This window comes from Lithobates pipiens, unplaced genomic scaffold (assembly GCF_037356315.1).
Source record: "Lithobates pipiens isolate NorthernLeopardFrog02 unplaced genomic scaffold, aLitPip1_a1.2 Scaffold_19, whole genome shotgun sequence".
NCBI classification, from domain to species: Eukaryota; Metazoa; Chordata; class Amphibia; order Anura; family Ranidae; genus Lithobates; species Lithobates pipiens.
This window is the reverse complement of record NW_027507764.1, coordinates 113760309-113778737: the sequence shown is the minus strand read 5'-3', so window position 1 is coordinate 113778737 and position 18429 is coordinate 113760309. Positions and strand designations below refer to the sequence as shown.

The following is an 18429-nucleotide window of genomic DNA, read 5'->3' as shown; positions in this document are numbered from 1 at the left end:
ATTTTCCTTGCATGTACCCCTCAGATCTACAGCGACTTTACTTCCAAGTGAACTTTCAGTGCACTTGCAGTGTACTTGTAGTGCAAAGTGGATTTGCCTTTAATAAATAACCCCCGATATGTAGCATTTCTGGATAGTTGCAGTTTAAGTAACAAAGAAATATACAAAAGATCAAATATGTGCTTTTTTTGTCTTTTTTTTTTTTTTAAGATGCTGTAGAGCACATATAACACTATTACTATCTGTAGACATGAAAAGAAGCTGTTCGTGTACAGAATGCCTCCAACAACCAAGACACTGACATTATTTAGTAGCGACTGTTTGTTACACTGAAATGTGGTTTTCCAGTCTGCTGTACATTAGCTCTGCAATAGACCTGCTCTTTTTATGGCCTCTGTGGAGTTTTAAAATGTCATAGTCAGTTATTGGTTACTTTATGCTGAGCTGTGATCTGTGTGGTTATTGAAAGCAGCATTAAAAGCTACTGTAGGGAGTGTCTCCTTTGAAAGAACATCCACCGGGTCTCTCAACAGTTTAAGTCATCAACTCCGTTTCGCACGACATCAATACAGTAACAAGCCAGGTTATCGAGAACAATGCGAAATATGGAGAGTAGGAAACTGTCACGTTCTGAAAGCGCCAAGAAATTGCTCAAGGTAAGTTCCAACTTAGCCAACTTATTGATGAATATAGCTGTCAAATGTATCCTATTAATCTTTCATAGAACAATAAGCCATAAAACATTACTGCAATTTGCAGCGGTCTATTTGGAAAAAATATATCATGCATGTCAATAATGTTTTTTAAAGGTAAATCTTAGCATGAACAATATGCATTTGACAATTCAGAATAAAATAACATTAAAAAAAAACTATAATCTAAATAATCGTTGAGCATGCATAACCGATCTGAAACATATCTGTGTTTGGGAATCAATTGCAATGGTTTCCCATGATATGTAACAATTAAAAGTCATTAAAATAGTATAAGAAAAAATTAATTTTAGCATTGCCATTTAAACACAAATTAAATAACTAAAGTAATACTTACCAAACAACCATATTAACCCCTTTATTCATAATTGTATGCAATGTGTTTGTATAAATTGCATTGGATGATATTCAAGGAACAATAACCCATAGCAACCATGTTTCACATTTAGAGCATACAATGTAAAATAAAATACATTGCAATACAAAGCAATATTATATGGTTGCTAGCTGGGTTCTTTTCTCCATACATATAGCTGCCTGCCTCATGATGTAATCTTCATCTATATGCATACTTGTACTTTTTTTATATTTTGTAGATGAATTAATCATTGTGATAATTGTAATTTTACATTTTTAAAGTATAAGTATTAAAATGATACTTTGACATAGCAGCACATAAATATGGTGCAGATGTAGATTGCCTCTATGCTCATTCGTGATATGAGAAAATATGAATATAGGGAGTTCTAGTGAGGTGCAACAAGTATTGAGGCTGTTGCAGATCTCAGCAGGGATCCTCGTACATTTCTCACTGTGCTATGAAAAATGTCTCCTGAGAAGAGTTTAGTATATAACTTAATATCTCATAATTACTAGACTGGTCTCTTGCACAGAAGACATTAGGCTCTCCAAGGACCATATTTAAATGACTTAGCCAGTTGCTCCCAGATCTTCTGCAGTACAGCTGAAAGTTGAAAAATGCATTATTTTACTTCCTGAGGATATTATTAATGGAAAATAGCAATTGGTAATGGGAAAGACAGCATTAAAGTAGAATCATTTTCAATGTGCCATTTATTTGAGCAGTATACTATATATTTTTTTTTTTTTGGCCAATAAAATGTGTTGTTTCATTGTTAATTTGGAAAAAAAAAACATGTTATCAGAGTCTTCACCAGGAGCAGTTGTGTTTGATGATAGAACTGCAAGCGGCTACAACATAACTAAAAGCCAATGTGCTCCAGGGCCATTTTCACCCCAAAGCAAGGCCAGGGGCCAATGCTTGAAGCTGCTGGCTATGAAGGGACAACATCAAACCAAACAAAATTTGTTTGTAACTTTTCACTTTCTGATTGCTTGTAGGCATATTTAGAGACAGAACTGAAGGGAAAGAGGCTATGAGGCAGTAGCAGAGATAGACTCTAAAGAAAAGCATTTTTTGGTACTGTATGGTGTCAAGGTAGTACTTGTCAGTAAAGGTCTTTGCTCTTTTTATTGTGGATCTATGCTGCATCCTGGGTGCAACACTGCAGCTTTCTTCTACTTCCTGCTACATCCTTTTTCTAACATTAGAGCCATGCTCTAACTAACATGCTACCTGTCTCTGATAGATCTTCAGCCATTAATTTTAATTATTTCTATGATCTTAATATATTCTGGGTCAATATCTACATAGTAAACTATGTTATTACTCATATCTACAAGAGAATAGTCACGGGACAGTTACAGGCCACCCATCCACCATTTCTGCCTAGGCTGTGCCCTTATGACAGAGGTCCCTTTTATTTTTAGGGCCCTTGTATAGTAACAATAGTCAACTATTCAATAGTTGATCCTTAATATTGTAACAGAGCAATACAGATAATATTGCAACATTCTCTGCTGCTCATGTAACACGAAAGCATTCTATCGCTGTGGGCTTTTGTTTGGTAGATTGTACAGGGCATTGAATCTGTTCTATATTGCAGAACTAATAAACAGCACATAACAGAAGAGAACAAAGATAGAAACAGTTAAACACACCCCTGTACAAACCCTTCATTCACACCCAAGTATGAACTGAACTAGTATTTCTTTCACATAAAGTTAACCATATTATTAATTTAATTCTTTCAATCTGATTTTTACTCAAAATAGACATTATTTAAAGTATAAGTAAACCCTTACCTTGTAAAACAACCCTTTCAACTTAAAATAAAAACTAAAGGCAAAATGTATATACAGTATATATATATATATATATATATATATATATATATATATATATTACATAATAGGTGAGGTTGATATCCCTGTATGTTGCCTTTGTTCACGTGCTTATCTAATAGTTTTTTGAAACTATCAACACTCCCCGCTGAAACCACCGCCTGTGGTGGTTTCACTATTACACTATTTTATATATATATATATATATATATATATATATACAGGCATACCCCACTTTTAAGTACACAATGGGGTTTATTTACTAAAGCTGGAAAGTGCAAAATCAGGCTCACTTCTACATAGAAAGAAACCAATGAGCTTCCGGGTTTTATTACCAAAGCTTAATTGAACAAGCTGAGGTTAGAAGCTCATTGGTTTCTATGCAGAAGTGAGCCTGATTTTGCACTTTCCAGCTTTAGTAAATAAACCCCATTGCGTACTTAAAAGTGGAGTATGCCTGTATATGTTTTAATTGTAATTCAACTGGGCATTGTTCTTTATAATCTAGCCTGGAAATGGACATTAAAAAAAACACACTATATTACTAAAAGTATTGGGACACCTGCCTTTACATGCACATGAACTTTAATGGGATCCTAGTGTTCATCCATAGGGTTCAATATTGAGTTGACCCACCCTTTGCAGCTTTAACAGCTTCAACTCTTCTGGGAAGGCTGTCCACAAGGTTTAGGAGTGTGGCTATGGGAATGTTTGACCATTCTTCCAGAAGCGCATTTGTGAGGTCAGGCACTGATGTTGGACAAGAAAGCCTGGCTTGCAGTGTTCGCTCTAATTTATCCCAAAGGTATTCTATCAGGTTGAGGTCAGACCTCAGGCAAGTCAAGTTCCTCAACACCAAACTTGCTCATCTATGTCTTTATGGACCTTGCTTTGTGCACTGGTGCGCAGTCATGTTGGAACAGGAAGAGGCCATCCCCAAACTGTTCCTATAAAGTTGAGGGCATGAAATTGTCCAAAAATGTCTTGGTATGCTGAATCCTTAAGAGTTCCCTTCACTGGAATTAAGGCACCAAGTCCAACCCCTGAAAAACAATGCCACACTAAAATCCCCCCTCCACCAAATGATTTGGACCAGGGCACAATGCAAGGTCCATAAAGACATGAATGAGCGAGTTTGGGGTGGTGAAACTCATCCCCACACATTTATCGAGTTTTGTTTAATCGGATCCAGATAACTCCCTCAATCAATGCTCTCTAAGGCCTCTCACAATTGCATGTGCATCGCCTCTACATACAGTGCAAGCTTAATTCTGTAGATTTATTACTTACCCTATTTTTCACTATTAACTCTACTGTACACAACAGTGAGTATGCAACTGTGACTGAGGGCACCTTAGAGAGGCAGCAGTGGTCAAATGTATTAAGGATGGTGGCAGGAGGGGAGGGCCCACAGAAAGAGTAGATTTTATCTAATTTCCAGAGTTCAGCTTTAAATTAAAGTTTTAGGCTGGCTTTAGATGGATTTTGTTCTCGTTCAGTCAGAGGGCCGAAACAAAGAAATAATAGACAAATAAAGGAATGCTTCTTGCTGAAACTTTGGGGTTTATTTACTAAGACTGTGCACTTTACAAGTGCATTTGCAAACTGCAAGTGCTGTTGTTCCAGAGCTTAGTAAATGAGCTAAAGCTTCACTTTTCAAAGAATACCCGATCACATACTTGGAAAATATAAAAACTGCATTTTTTCTTGACATGGTTGGAAGTCAGCAGAGCTTCCCCTCATTTAGTTGGCCTCATGCACACTGGATGTTTTCCAAACACTTTTAGAAGCCTTTCCTCCTTGCAGCAGCGTTTTTACAAAAAAATACATGATGCAAGTAAAAGTGTCTAACGCTTTTACAAGCAATTAGGCGTGTTTACAAGCTTGGGCGTCAATTCATTTAATTGGCCAGAATAATAAATTCTGGCCATTGAACTGAAGTAATGCTCAAATACTAATCATGCCTAGAGTTAACATGCTTTTAGATGCGTTTTGACACCTTTACAAGCATTAAGTGTTTTTTTCTACCAAAATGCCGCTGTTCCTGGACGCACTGGCAGTGGCTTTTTTTTTTTCCAGCATCTAATAAACTCTCCTGCCACTAAACGCTGCTATAAGGCTAAAGCCTCTTGCACACTGCAGCTGGAAAATGCTAAGTACAGTTTATGAGCTAAAATACAGCCCATTAATTGTAATGTGCCTATTCTCACTGGCGTGTAAACAAGCACTCTTCAGTAAAAAAAAAATAGAAAAATCTGCATTTTCAGTCAGTAATTTATACCTCATGTGCGTATGCACACAGATTTGTCTATTGACATTGTCAATCCGGGAACAGGCTTCAAAGCATGTGCAAAAATGTGTGTGAATTTGTGTGAAAATGAGCGAAAATGCATAAAAAAGTCTGAAAAAGTAGATGCTCAAACAGGAGTGTTGTGTGCAAGAGGCCTAAGGCCTGATTCACACCTATGCATTTGTAGTGCATAGGTGTGAATCAGGCCTTAGGCCTCTTGCAGATTTGCAGATTTGCACTACAGTCCATTTAACATGGATTCCTATGTAACACGTTCTGTAGTGCAATCTGCAAAATGCAAAAACCACTAAAAATGCATAGATATGAATCAGGCCTAAGTGTGCATGGACACCTAGACTAACATGCAGGGGAGTTTAGAGGCAAGAAAAAAAATTCCCAGATCTCCTTAGAAGCAGCTGTAAAAATGTTGAGGGTGCATGAGGCCTTAAGCTCAAGGGCAACTGCACTTGCAGTCTATTTGCTTTTAGTAGATCAACCCCATTGTATTCTGTAAGCAGGGATTGCAGCCGCTGATCCAGAAAAATTTAGAACAAGCTTATTCGATAGAAGTTGATCTAATGATTGACTTCTGTTGAGCGGGAGCAGGCACACATGGCTCAAAATTTGGCTGATCCCTGCTGAACCAGATACATTTTCGATTCTTCAGCTTTAGTAGTGCAAGTTCAGCTTTAATGACTTGAACAACTAAATACGCTTTGCTACATCTGCAACTTATACAATAATTCTTCTGCTTCTGTTTGAACTCGGCAGGAAAGATGTATTGATATTTTAGACCAATTTCTTGTAGCAATGCTTTGCGTGGGGAGCATATTGACATTTTTTATTAACTGCGGCTGTTTAATTTCACCGTATTTTTACACGTGTTTAGCTACTTTTGTTGTAAGTCATTTCCTTTTTTTATTTTTACTTACATTTTTTTTTTTGTTACCAAATAACAGTACATTCCAAAAAAATTAATGTGTTGTTTTAAAAGAAATAATTTTATGATGATATGTTGTGGGTGGTGTAGGGCTTAGGTTTTTATGTTTTTATTCCTCCAACTGTGAGTCAAATTACTTCTGTAAATCAGTTTTGCAAACGATAATTCCATTTAATTACTAATGTACTTTCATTTAAATTACATAAATGCTCTGTACAAATTAGAATATCTATGCACTTTCAAGAATTTAAAATGAATATATATTTGCACAAATCTATGCTATTTTAAATAAAACCTGTACTGAGAGTAATATGAAGGCTACTTTTGCTGGATTTTACTATGTGTTGCAGGTAAGAAATTTGCACAATACCCCTATCAACACAGACAGTGCTGACGTGGGAATCTCTCCTGCTGAGACATTGGGGGTTATGTACGAAAGGCAAATCCACTTTGCACTACAAGTGCAAACTACAAGTGCAATGTCCACTTGAAATTGCACTGCAATTACACTTGGAAGTGCAGTCGCTGTAAATCTGAGGGGTAGATCTAAATTGAGAGGAAGCTCTGCTGATTTTATCATCCAATCATGTGCAAGCTAAAATGCTGTTTTTTATTTTCCTTGCATGTCCCCCTCAGATCCACAGCGAGTGCACTTTCAGTGCAATTTCAAGTGGATTTTGCACTTGTAGTTTGCACTTGTAGTGCAAAGTGGATTTGTCTTTTGTAAATAACCCCCATTGTATTCTCTTAGCAGGGGGGGGGGGGGGGGGGTGAAGAATGTGGCTTGGAGAGGGGGGATGCCAGTTTCTAGCATCTATAGCAGCCAGTAGCGATAATCATAAGTAGATCCGGTAGCCTGGTTGTACCCAAGGTGATCGATTGATCAATCTTGGTACATTCAACCTTGGTACATTCAGCCTGCCAACACACCGTTTGAATCTTCAGATTCAAACCCTTTATGGCCAGCCTTAGTCCTTTTTTATTTATGGCATCTGCTTCTCTAAGTTTATTCAAACATTACAGACATTTCTGTTCCCTAATGAAGGGGTGCATGTTTTGCCCTTGACGTGCATTGAATGTTTACATGAATCATTGGTCTGGTGCTCCCTTTTTGATTTAAACAACAAATCTGACAGAGATTCCAAACCTTTCCTATTCTATCTGAAATAAAATGAAATGTTTTGGCTGAAGCCTGAGAACTGGTGATTGGAGCTGATTTTATGTGAGCATTTAAAATCAATAGAATACCTGAATCTTTTAATGTTTGTTAAGAATATGTGAAAACTTTAAAAGATCAATATGGCCGAAGCTTTTTTGGTCATACTTCTCTTCTGGATCCCAGGAGTGCATTTACTTGTGCTCTCCTGTGACCCAGAATCAGCCAACAGCGGACTAAAGCCCTCTGTGGGCTGATGTCACAGAGTCTGTCCAGGCCCTGGACGCACCCTGACAACAATTTCAACCCGCCCAGCAGCTGGCTCAGCCTCTCAGAACGATGCTGAAAGCCTGAGACAGCCGATTGTCCCCTCCCCAGCCCAATGCTCCAGTGAGCACTGGAGGAGCAGAGAAGAGAGCGGTGACTGACAGTCACCGCTCTCTACTCAGTGAAGACTGAAAATTGAGCAATTAGCAGTCATATGATCGATCATTTCTCAGACTTAGAGCCAGCGGGGGAATAGCTGCAGCAGGGAGGTGAGTATGTATGTTTGTTTTTTACTATACCCACACTTCCCCTTTAATGTCCTTAGGCTGTGCACAGGTAAACTTTAACGTCTCTTTCAATCAACAGCCAATACCGATCAACTACCTGACAGTGAAATAAAAAGCTGATAACAAAGCAAGCATTGTTTGTAAGACTAATGACTGGACTTATTGCTATAAATAATTTTCAGTTCATAGACAAATTACCATTATTTAACATGACATAATCTACACTGTGGTTTCAATAAAATTCATCACAATTACAAGCATTCATTAAAAAACAGTGTAGACATAAATGGATGTGATAAAGGCATTTACATTTACTGTACTATACACATAATAATTTACAGATGATGAAAGATGAAAATCCTGCCTTATTTTCTCATGATTTACCCTACTATATAGATAATAGATCTGTTTAATCATGATGCAAGGAACTCTTCACTTTTACAAATTTTAGAATTTTAGAAATTGCTAATTGATACCACAGAAATAATTATAGTGCAGCGTAGTATGATGATGTTAAATTTTAGACAGATTTAATGTCAAATGTGCAGCTATAATATAAAGCTTTTGCTATGCATTCTAGCTGTGTAACTATATACACTATATATGCACACACTTTTGTAGTGCTTACTGTTCCCATTGCAATGATGATGGAAAATGTTGCTGAATGATTGATTGATCCTCTTTGTTTAAAGAAAATAAAGTGATCATTTCTCTTTTAATGATGCTCAGTTTGCCCCAGGTCATGTTAAGATTATTGGTGTAGAAACACTAGAGAGGACAGGCCCATCTATACTTTTTTGTCACTTTATGAAAAATGTGCCCTTCTACAGTACTAGCAGTATGAGGGTAGCCATGAGATGGCAGTCCAAATCAACTTTGGTAAAAGTGGGGGGCCCCAGGTCAACTTTTGCATCGGGGCTCACAAGCTTCAAGCTGCGCCTCTGGCTCTCAACATCTGGTCACATGACTATTAACAGCTGCAAAGGAAATTGTTGCTGGTAGACTTTCCTCTACCCAATGCTGTAATTGCAGGTAGCTATATAATACCCACTATATGTCTGGGCGGCACAGGGATGTAGTGGGTAGCACTCTTGCCTAGCAGTAAAAATAGTCACTGGTTCAAATCCCAACCATGACAGTACCTGCCTGGAGTTTGCATGTTCTCCATGTGCCTTCGTGGGTTTCCTCCGGGTACTCCGGTTCCCTCCCACACCACTCCAACACCACTCCAAAGACATACTGATAGATTAATTGGCTTCTGTCCAAAATTGCCCTAGTATATGAATGTGAGTTGGGGACCTTGGATTGTAGGCTCCTTGAGGGTAGGGACCGATGTGAGCATGCAATTTATGTGTGGAGCACTGACTAAATTGATGGTGCTATATGGGTACCTTAAATAAATAATAATATAATAGATGAGCATCTTAATGAGACACAATGTACAGGGATAGGGACAATTGTAGACACACACCCACAGTCACTCTGGATGGACTGGTGTCTTTATTCAAACTATGTAACTATGTCACTGATTGATGTCTGATCAGTGAGGCACCTCCTGTCAGGGCCATCAGCTCAACACATCTACTTAGTACTAGTCTAGAGGTAGGTACCCCCCTGCTACTAAACCCAGTCCTCCTATGGTCCAAAGATAACTGTACTGTTTTTTAGAACAAAGGTTCTCAGCCCGAAAGCCAGATGCTGATATGAAAGGACACTATTTTTCCCACTGAAACCAACTGTGGAAGCATAGTTCTTTCCATTGACACCAGCGATGGGTACAATTGCTCCCTCTGACACCACAATTTGCAGAATTGGACTCACTGACACCCGCAATGGGATGGGCACAAATCCTCCCACTGGCACCATATATGGGATACAATTAATCCCATTGACATCAAAGTTGAGGCATTATTTCTTTCACTGTCACCAATGACTGAGCACTATTGCTCCTACTGACACCAAAGAGGAGCACAATTACTTCCACTTGCATCTTTAATGAGATATTATTGCTCCCACTGACACCAAAGATTGGACACTATTCCTTCCACTGAAACTAATGATGGGGCATTATTTATCCTTTTACTGACAATAGGCACTAAGTATTTTTTTTTACTTTACTGACCAGTGAGCCCGAGGCGTACTTTACTCTCTGAACACTACCACAAAGGCATTTTCTCTACCCACTGACCATCATCTAGCCACAAAATTATTCTTATGAATAGGCGTTTTACAAACAAACACGTTCTTATTCAGCTTACCCATGTGTCCCATTTTATGACCTCTTTTATTGTTCTTCTATAAGGCTTGATTGACTCTTTTTCAACAAACCAAATACTGATGTTGACAGAGTTTCCTGACTATATCTGTCATTCTGGTATGCTTTCTATTAAAAACAATGCACCAAAACAAAATCACGCAATTATTTTTTGTGCATTGCAGTGCAACCTCTGCAATCTCCCTTGAGATTATAAAGAGATGTGAGGTAGGTGCAAACATGAAGTAACACTCTACCTAACAGAATGATGTATAACTGAGCAGAGAATGTGTGGTTTAAACACTGTATGTTTCACTTACAGTAACGAATATATTGTAAATTCTGAAAATATAAAGCAGACCTATAATAGAAATAAAATATTGTGTTATGCATCAGAAAAGTAAGTTATATTTGTTTTTGGCACCAGGACCCCAATGCAGTTGTTTTCTGTGTGGGAATTAAACGTAAACCAAAATATTTGCAAACCTTATTCCTAACATATAATGTCACCCTAACACTTAAGTCTCCAGTAATCTGCAATCAAACATTTCACTTGACAATACAAATTAACCCATGAAACTTAACTTTAACCTCATTCTCCCTCTTAAAGGCCCACAGTTTCAATCAGCTCCTTTCATGATTGTTGAGGAGCATAGGCATTCCATGGAATATAACTTGCCTGTTCATACCCCGACTAAAACTAAAAAAAAAGTTCTACATTGGAAGGACACAGCTTTATTGATACATATAAGAAAACTTATTCCAAAAATAATAACCAACAGGCTAATAACTTTTAATAACAGTTGACCAACCAAAATGAAGTCAGTAACAGATGCAATATGGTCACCAGACATAACATGGATTCTAGGCCCATCTTAAACATAAGTTCAGGGCAGATATTCCAAATAGCATCAATCAGGGGCCATGTCTAAATGGACACAGGAAGTTACAGTTCTGCTCGGATACTCTAAAGCATGCTACTTGCTGTGGGGGCACTTAACAGGAGGGACGGGCCAAGAGCGGTGAAGAGGGATCTGAGAAGAGGAGGATCAGGGCTGCTTTGTGCAAAACCATTACACAGAGAAGGTAAGTATAACATGTTTGTAATTTTGAACAAAAATTTGACTTTAGTATCATTTTAACCCTTGCAACACAAGGGGCAGAGATTCAAGGGTGTTTTATGTGATGCTCAGATTTCAGCTTAAAGTGGTGTCTCTAAGCTACTATAGGGGTCTCTGGTTCCATTATTAACTGTTTCAGGAAAAGTATTATCATTTCATGGGATAAAAGTGGGAAATGTTGAGTATGTTTCATTGATTCGGATAAAGGCAAGAGATGGAAGGAAGGGAATCTAGGAGGCAAAGTGAGAGTTTATATTTGGTAAGATTCCACTAGAGAAAAGTTCTCATACACCTTCCTGGTGGCTCCAGAAAGCTAGAGGAAAAATAACTTTTTACATTAATTCCATACAGCTTACAAACATTCTGTAATACTTTATGAGAGGGTTTTGTGTTCAGAAGCCTATTTTTTTTTTTGTTCAGATGTCAGCTTGAAACAGCTGTGCCAGCCAACTGTCATAATTGCCTTTTGTTCAGTTCTGGCTAAAACCGACACCATGGTCACAGGAAGTGACATATTTAGACATCAAGGACCCTAGGCACACTTGAATGATGTCAAGGCAACACAAGAAAAACAAACAAAAAACAAACAGAAAAGAAAACTAATGGGACCACCACATCTAAGGACTGTACGCTGCAATATTTTCATTTTTAAATTAAATTATCCTTTAGACGCAGACACAGTCTGAATGGGCCCATAGTCGCATGACTATTTTAGTAAGTTATTGTTGGATTAGCATGGATTAGCATGTTGTCTGCTATAAATGCAGAAACAATTTCAAGTATGTAGCCACCAAACAAGAGAGTTGAGAGATGGTTTCATGTTTTCTGAATGAAAAGGAGCATTCTGACTCCTCTTGACCCTGGCCCAGGGGTGGACTGACAACTCATGGGGCCCCCGGGCAATAGGAGATTAAGGGCCCCCCAAGCAATCCGAGATTATGGGGCCACAAAGTACACACACACACACACAGTATACAATCACACAGTATACACATACATGTACACACAGTATACACAGACATGTTTCTATTGGCTGAGAAGGTGCTGGAGAGGTGGGGCAGCTATAATTTTGGGATTTTTATACCAAAAGGATGTCGGTAAGGGACATTTCAGAGACAGATGTAAAAAAACATCATTCTTTACATACTGTCCCTGGTTTTACTGAGGCTGGCAACCCTGATGGGGCCCCCCTAGTGGCTCGGGGCCCTCGGACAGTGCCCGAGTGGCCCAATGGTCAGTCCGCCCCTGCCCTAGCCCCAACAATTTTATTGTTCTGTTCAGCCACAAATTTCTAAAGATGGCCAGAAGATGTAATCAACAAAATAAAAAGTCATAACACTTTTTAAACTTTGAGGTTTGATGCTGCCCCCCCCCCATTAACCCTGTTGCCCTAGGCACTATCATACAAATGCCATTATGGTTACTATAGCATTCGGACTGGGCATAGTGCCATATCAAAGGTTGTTGTTGTTGGCCTGCAAAGAAAAACACAGCTTGGTACATTTACGCCTCAAGCCCTATAATTATAAAATGTGAAAGTATTCATGAAACCTTTTTCTTCTAATGAAAACTCAATATAAGTATTATAATTATAATTGCTCATTCATGTAAATGAGTTTTGCAGCGTACATCATTAATTCATGTAATTAAGGACAATCTTTATCCTAGAACATTTGCTGGTTGATAACAGTGGGAAATGATCAATGGAAATAAGTTTCACAGTTAATTAAACCAGTAAGCGATGGTTCAACTTCAGCCTGTAGTTTTGTGATATGGGGAGTGAAGGAAGCTTATAAGATACATATGTTAGAGCCTCAGGGCAGAAATGTCTTATGGTGAATTTGTAAACAATCAACAGCAAACAGCTTGGGTTGTATTTATTAGACCCCGGTATCTGTCAGCCCAGACTCCCCTATTCTTCTTGTGAAGTTCTGTTTCCCCCAATGTGCCAAATGTCTGGGTGAATGGACTTCAAATACAGTGCTTTTTTTGTGAATGTAAATAGGTGTGGATAATAAAGAAATATGGTTACCATTATTTAGAATGTAACACTTAAAGAGCCCCTATAGGTCATAAAAACATCAAAATGAAAGTTCCTTCCATAGAGAAGCATGTCAGAGGTCTGTGTCCACCATAATCAAATTTTCAAACCCCTTTGTCACTATAACAATGAATAGTAACATAGGGGTCCGAGGATGGAACCACAACATTTGTGGGGGATGCAGGTACCCAATATTCCTAGAAGTGTTAAATGCAAAATATTCGAAGGCCCCTTTCACACTGGGGCGCTCAGTGCACTGGTGGTAAAGTGCCGATATATTTAGCGGCACTTTACCGTCGTTTTAGTGCCGCTGACCACTTTGCAGGCGGGTTTGGAGCGCTGCCCCGTTTTTTTCAATGGGAAGGGGTGCTGTAGGAGCACCTACAGCGCTCCAAAGATGCGGCTTGCAGGACATATTTGACCATCCTGCAAGCGCACCGCTCCAGTGTGAAATCCCTCAGGGCTTTCCCATTGGAGTGCACTGAGCGGCTTTTTCAGGGAGCTTTGCAGGCGCTATTTTTTATCACTTTAGCACCTGCAAAGAGCCTCAGTGTGAAAGGGGCCTTTGGGAGGTTGAACATATTGGCTGTCAGGCAAATAAGTATGAATGCTTATGTATTGCAGAGAACAGGGTACCTAAAAGGGTAATTATAATTAAGTATAATTAAGTAGTTAAGTTATTAGGTATACTGTACATACTAAACAAAGTACATCATGCGAAAGAGCTACTGATCAAATTCCCAAATATGTATATAAAATAACCCATACATGTAGGAGAAAAAACTTTGTATTTAGGGGCCATGCTCAAACTAATAAAAGGGAAAGGAAACGCTCTCCATGTAAAAGCCTTGTTCAAATGCATTGAAATATCTGAGAGAGACTCCACAAATAAGCTCTAGATGGGGCAAAAGTCTATGGGAAGTCTAGAGAAGCTGAATCTTGTTATTTATTTTTTGGCCTTTTTCAAGGTCAATTTCCAACTTTTTGAGAAAAAAACATGGGTAGCTGGGCACTACCATGGGGGCACGTTTCAATGCAAAAAGGAAAAAAAATACTGCTCAGTGAGGAGCTGTTTAAAAAAAAAAAAAAAAAAAAAAGGTTGAAGGGGCAATATTAAAAATGCACTATTCCTTTAAAAAACATGCTTGGGAAATGGTGCACCTGTACGATGTACTACAGTAAAAGTGACATTTACAAAGAAAGAAAAAACATTTACTGCCAAACAACATTTCCCAGCCGCTTTGCTCTGTCTGTAATCCAGGGAATTCTCTTTGATGAGGGTCTGGTATAGATTTTATGGGGGAACCCTATGCAAAAAAAAAATGAATGTAAAAAAAACTGTGTGTGGTTCCTCCCCTCTAATCCTTGGTGGGGGGTCTGGTATAGATTTCAAGGTGGAAATCCCAAGCAAAAAAATAAAACTTTGATGCCCCCCCCAAATCCATATCAGACTGCTATCCAGGCATGTAGCCTGGCTGACCATTAAAGGGAGTGGCAGGAAGAGTATGTCTGCCTTTTATCCTGATCCTTACCAGGTCACATTGCCAGGGGGGCAAGGGCCTTATCCTCACATACCTGGCCCAGTGATTGTGTGGGGGGAGGGGCCTGTGGTGTCAGGACATATAAGAACCTGGAAGCCCCTTTAAAATAACGGGGTACCCTGATATTTACCCCCCATGTAAACTAATTAGGGGTTAATAATACCTTTGGTTATTCATTAAAAAAATGGAAACAGTAAATATTGGCTCCCAGTGCTGCCAATCAAAGCCAGTGACGAGGAAGTGGGGGGCGGGGCCGAGTCCCATTGTCTGTGTCAATGGATGCAGCAGCGGCTTCCCATGGGGGCACTGGCCAGAAAGGAGGAGCCAGGAGCGCTGGCGGTGGACCCAAAAAGAGAGAGTTCCCCCCCACTCTGTGATTCCATTGCAGAGTATAGGTAAGTAAGTAAGTAGACATGTTTGTTATTTTCCTTATTTTTTTATTTACCTTTACAACCCTTTAAGACTGCAATCTAAGCATTAGAACCCCTATGTGTAAATTGCATTTCTCATAAAAACTGGCTAGCGCTGAGCATTAAGCTGCCTCCATTTGCCTAGATGTAACATATCTATTTTGTTTTAGGGCTAAGTTTAGTTTTACTCTTGTTCACTGGTTTACATTGCCTTGCCTTTCCAATGCTGATGCAGCATTTCCTCACATGGTGCTCCTTCTCTCCAGTAATATTTGGCTCATGTGCGAGGCTGTGGATGATGATAATCAGCCAAAAATAACAATAACTATTAGTGCATATGCTGAGCTGAGGACTATGGGGTTTAAATAGGCTGTTCACTTTGCAAGGGAAGCGATATGCAAGTGCATTTTCCCCAGAGCTTAGTGAATGATGTGAAGCTCTGCTGGCTTCCATCATCCAATCATGTGCAATAACAAAATGCAATTGTTTTATTTTCCTTGCACATGATTGAGTATTATATTCAAAGTGAAATGTACTCACATTGGGCTCTGGGTAAAATTATCTTGCAAAGTGCAACTTCCCTTGCAAAGATTAAGTTGTATTTAACCCAAAAGAAAACATTAAATTAGAGTTTACCAATTCCTAGATGTGATGGCTGCATTCATTTTACATTCTTACTTACTTTCTTTTATTTTCACTTTGTGGTCCCCCAAGCAAGTCTGTTGTTTTCAACTGTCCAGCAAATGTAGCAGTTAGAGGGTTTAGATACCACTGGCAGGGGTGCTTACAAAGGTTAGTTTTTATTTATTGATGTAAAACCTTTACCCAAAAAAGAAAAAAACTGCTTGATGTAAGTGCTTAATAAGTGTTAGCTGGAGTTTGGCTTTCATTATTAGTGTTTCTAAAACTGCTAGTGCATCTAACACTCCCCTCCCAACAGACTGGCAATGCTGCTGGCCAAAGGTGTCTCTGTCACTCCTTTATCCAGATTGTAGGCAGTCTAATATGGGAGGTGTGTTACTGGTTAGATCACCTTGGAGACAGTGGTGGCTTGTGCACTAACCAACGTCAACCCCCCCCCCCCCCACAGGAGACGGACGGGAATGCGCCTAAGGCGATCCTCCCCCTCCATACGGGAGATGGACGGGAATGTGATGCCGATCAGAGTCCTCCTTTCCTTAAAAACAGGCAGACATGGATCAGGGATGCAGCTCCTTGCTTGAAGGCCATTGCTTCTCTTCCAGGCCGGAAAGGAAGTGGCTACTGACTGAGAACCAATTGGCCAGGAGTTCTAAGACTCCCTGGCCAATAGGGACCCAGGAACTGCTTCCTGATTGGTCAGGAAGAGAATCAGACAGACAATAGTGAATATTAATTTGCTATTGTCAAACAAGTGGGTGGGCTGCACCCCAAGCCCACCCTTTTCTGAAGCCAATATGAGCCTCAGGCTCTAATCATGTGCTTCGCAAGGAAAAAAAAACACCCATTGAAATCCATTTGTCCGGCACCCCACTTGTAGATTAGGCGACCAAACACATGAATGGGGTGGCGTCGCCCGTGCGCCCCTATGGACGGGCCACCACTGCCAGGAGAAAACATCAGATAGAAAGCCTAAAAAAAAAAGAATGCAGCCACTATACCTAATGATTGGTAAGCTGCAATATATTACATTTTTGGTTTTGTTTAATACCATTTTACCAGCCTATTTGCCTTTAGTAAATCAATCCCTATGCGTGCATATTATAAAGGAACCGGGGGCGGGGGATTATTATAATTTTTTGTAAGCATAATCTTTAAAAAAGCTAAGTGTATAATTTTCATACCTAAAAAATGGGCTCTGGAAAGCCTGGTTTGCGGACTTTAAATAGGACTATAAGAAAGGAACGCTGTGAAACCTTTAAAATGCCTAATACTTGCTCCCCTAGCTTGTCTAAATATTCGTTTTTTTTTTTTTTCCGAAGTGCTCCTGCAAAATAAACAAAAACTGCTGGTACCCCTCAATCAATTACTTTCTCTAAGACATGCGGAGTTATTTAAAGCCAAACTAATTATTTATTTTGTGAAATCTATCTTAAGTGACAGAAATTACATTTTTGAGTTGATTTATGAATACATGGAGTTAATCTGCTGTTTATTCTGCCTGAAATACTGCTCAAATTGCCTATTAAAACATACAAGACATTTGTAAATGTGCTCATCTACAGTTCACTTCACATCTTAGATGAAAGTGGGGCAGATATCATAGAGGAAATGTTCACTTTACAAAACAGACCCTCCAGCCCAAACAGGAGCAAAAAGGGAATGGCTAATGGCTTTACATGAATTAGAAATATCTATCTATCTATCTATCTATCTATCTATTTATCATTATCATATTAAGAGATTTGTTCATCTTTAGGGGAAAGAGAATAGATGCACATATTTTTTCAGAACAAAAATGTGCATTTTTTTATTTTTCCTTACAGGAGCCTGCAAAGTATTGCACCCGTGATCAGTGGATCGTGGTTGCAATGTCAGGTTCTTGCAGACGTTTACTCCAACTTTCTTGCCCATATGGGCTTTCAGTTAGAAGGCTGTAGGAAGTTTTAATGAACTATGAGGGCATTGATCAGCGAGTGCCACTAGCAGATGGGACTTGTAGTTAATTCATTCACAGACCTCTGTGAAAGTATGAGTGGCTGTGCAGGTCACACCACTTTTAAAATATGACAATGGGTGCAGGGAGAGTATTGGGGGTGCAGCTGGAGGTGTAAAATGCTCCAAACGGGGAACTTTAAATAATAATTAAAAGGAAGACTATATTTATTTTCTTTTTTTCTAATGTTTGCAAGTTTTAAAGCTCTATGAAAAATTATTTTTCTTCCATGCAGTGGGGCTGTGCCTGCAATGCATGGGTTGTTTTTCTTAAGGGCGCACCGAAAGGCTATACTTGCCTGATCCTTGGATCCTACCTAAAACTGTGCTTTCCCATGTCCAGTAATGGACTATTCCTGCTGTCCACACGTCCACAACTGATCTATGGGCGCAATGACGTCAGGGACAGTCCAGTCACAAGACCGCTAGTGTATGGGAGGCAGGAGCAGCTGAGACCACTCTTGCACCTGGAGGAGCAACGGCTTAGGTAAGTATATATAATCCCCTAGACAAAACGAGCAGTTAACCCATAGAGTGTGGGCACAGCCCCAATGCATTGGAACATTATTT

General features: G+C 39.2%; 1 protein-coding gene across 3 annotated transcripts in view; it reads left to right on the top strand.

Moving 5' to 3' along the window:
• Nucleotides 1–18429, top strand: part of DPP6 (dipeptidyl peptidase like 6) — a 1860394-nt gene that overhangs the window by 710983 nt on the left and 1130982 nt on the right. The window contains exon 1 of one of the 3 annotated variants that reach the window (XM_077491165.1): nt 516–656. The exons of the other annotated variants lie outside the window; for them this stretch is intronic. Within the exon in view, the coding sequence (XP_077347291.1) occupies nt 597–656 (60 nt within the window). The 5' untranslated portion in view covers nt 516–596. Of the gene's footprint in view, nt 1–515; nt 657–18429 lie in introns of those variants that run through there. 3 annotated transcript variants of the gene reach the window in all.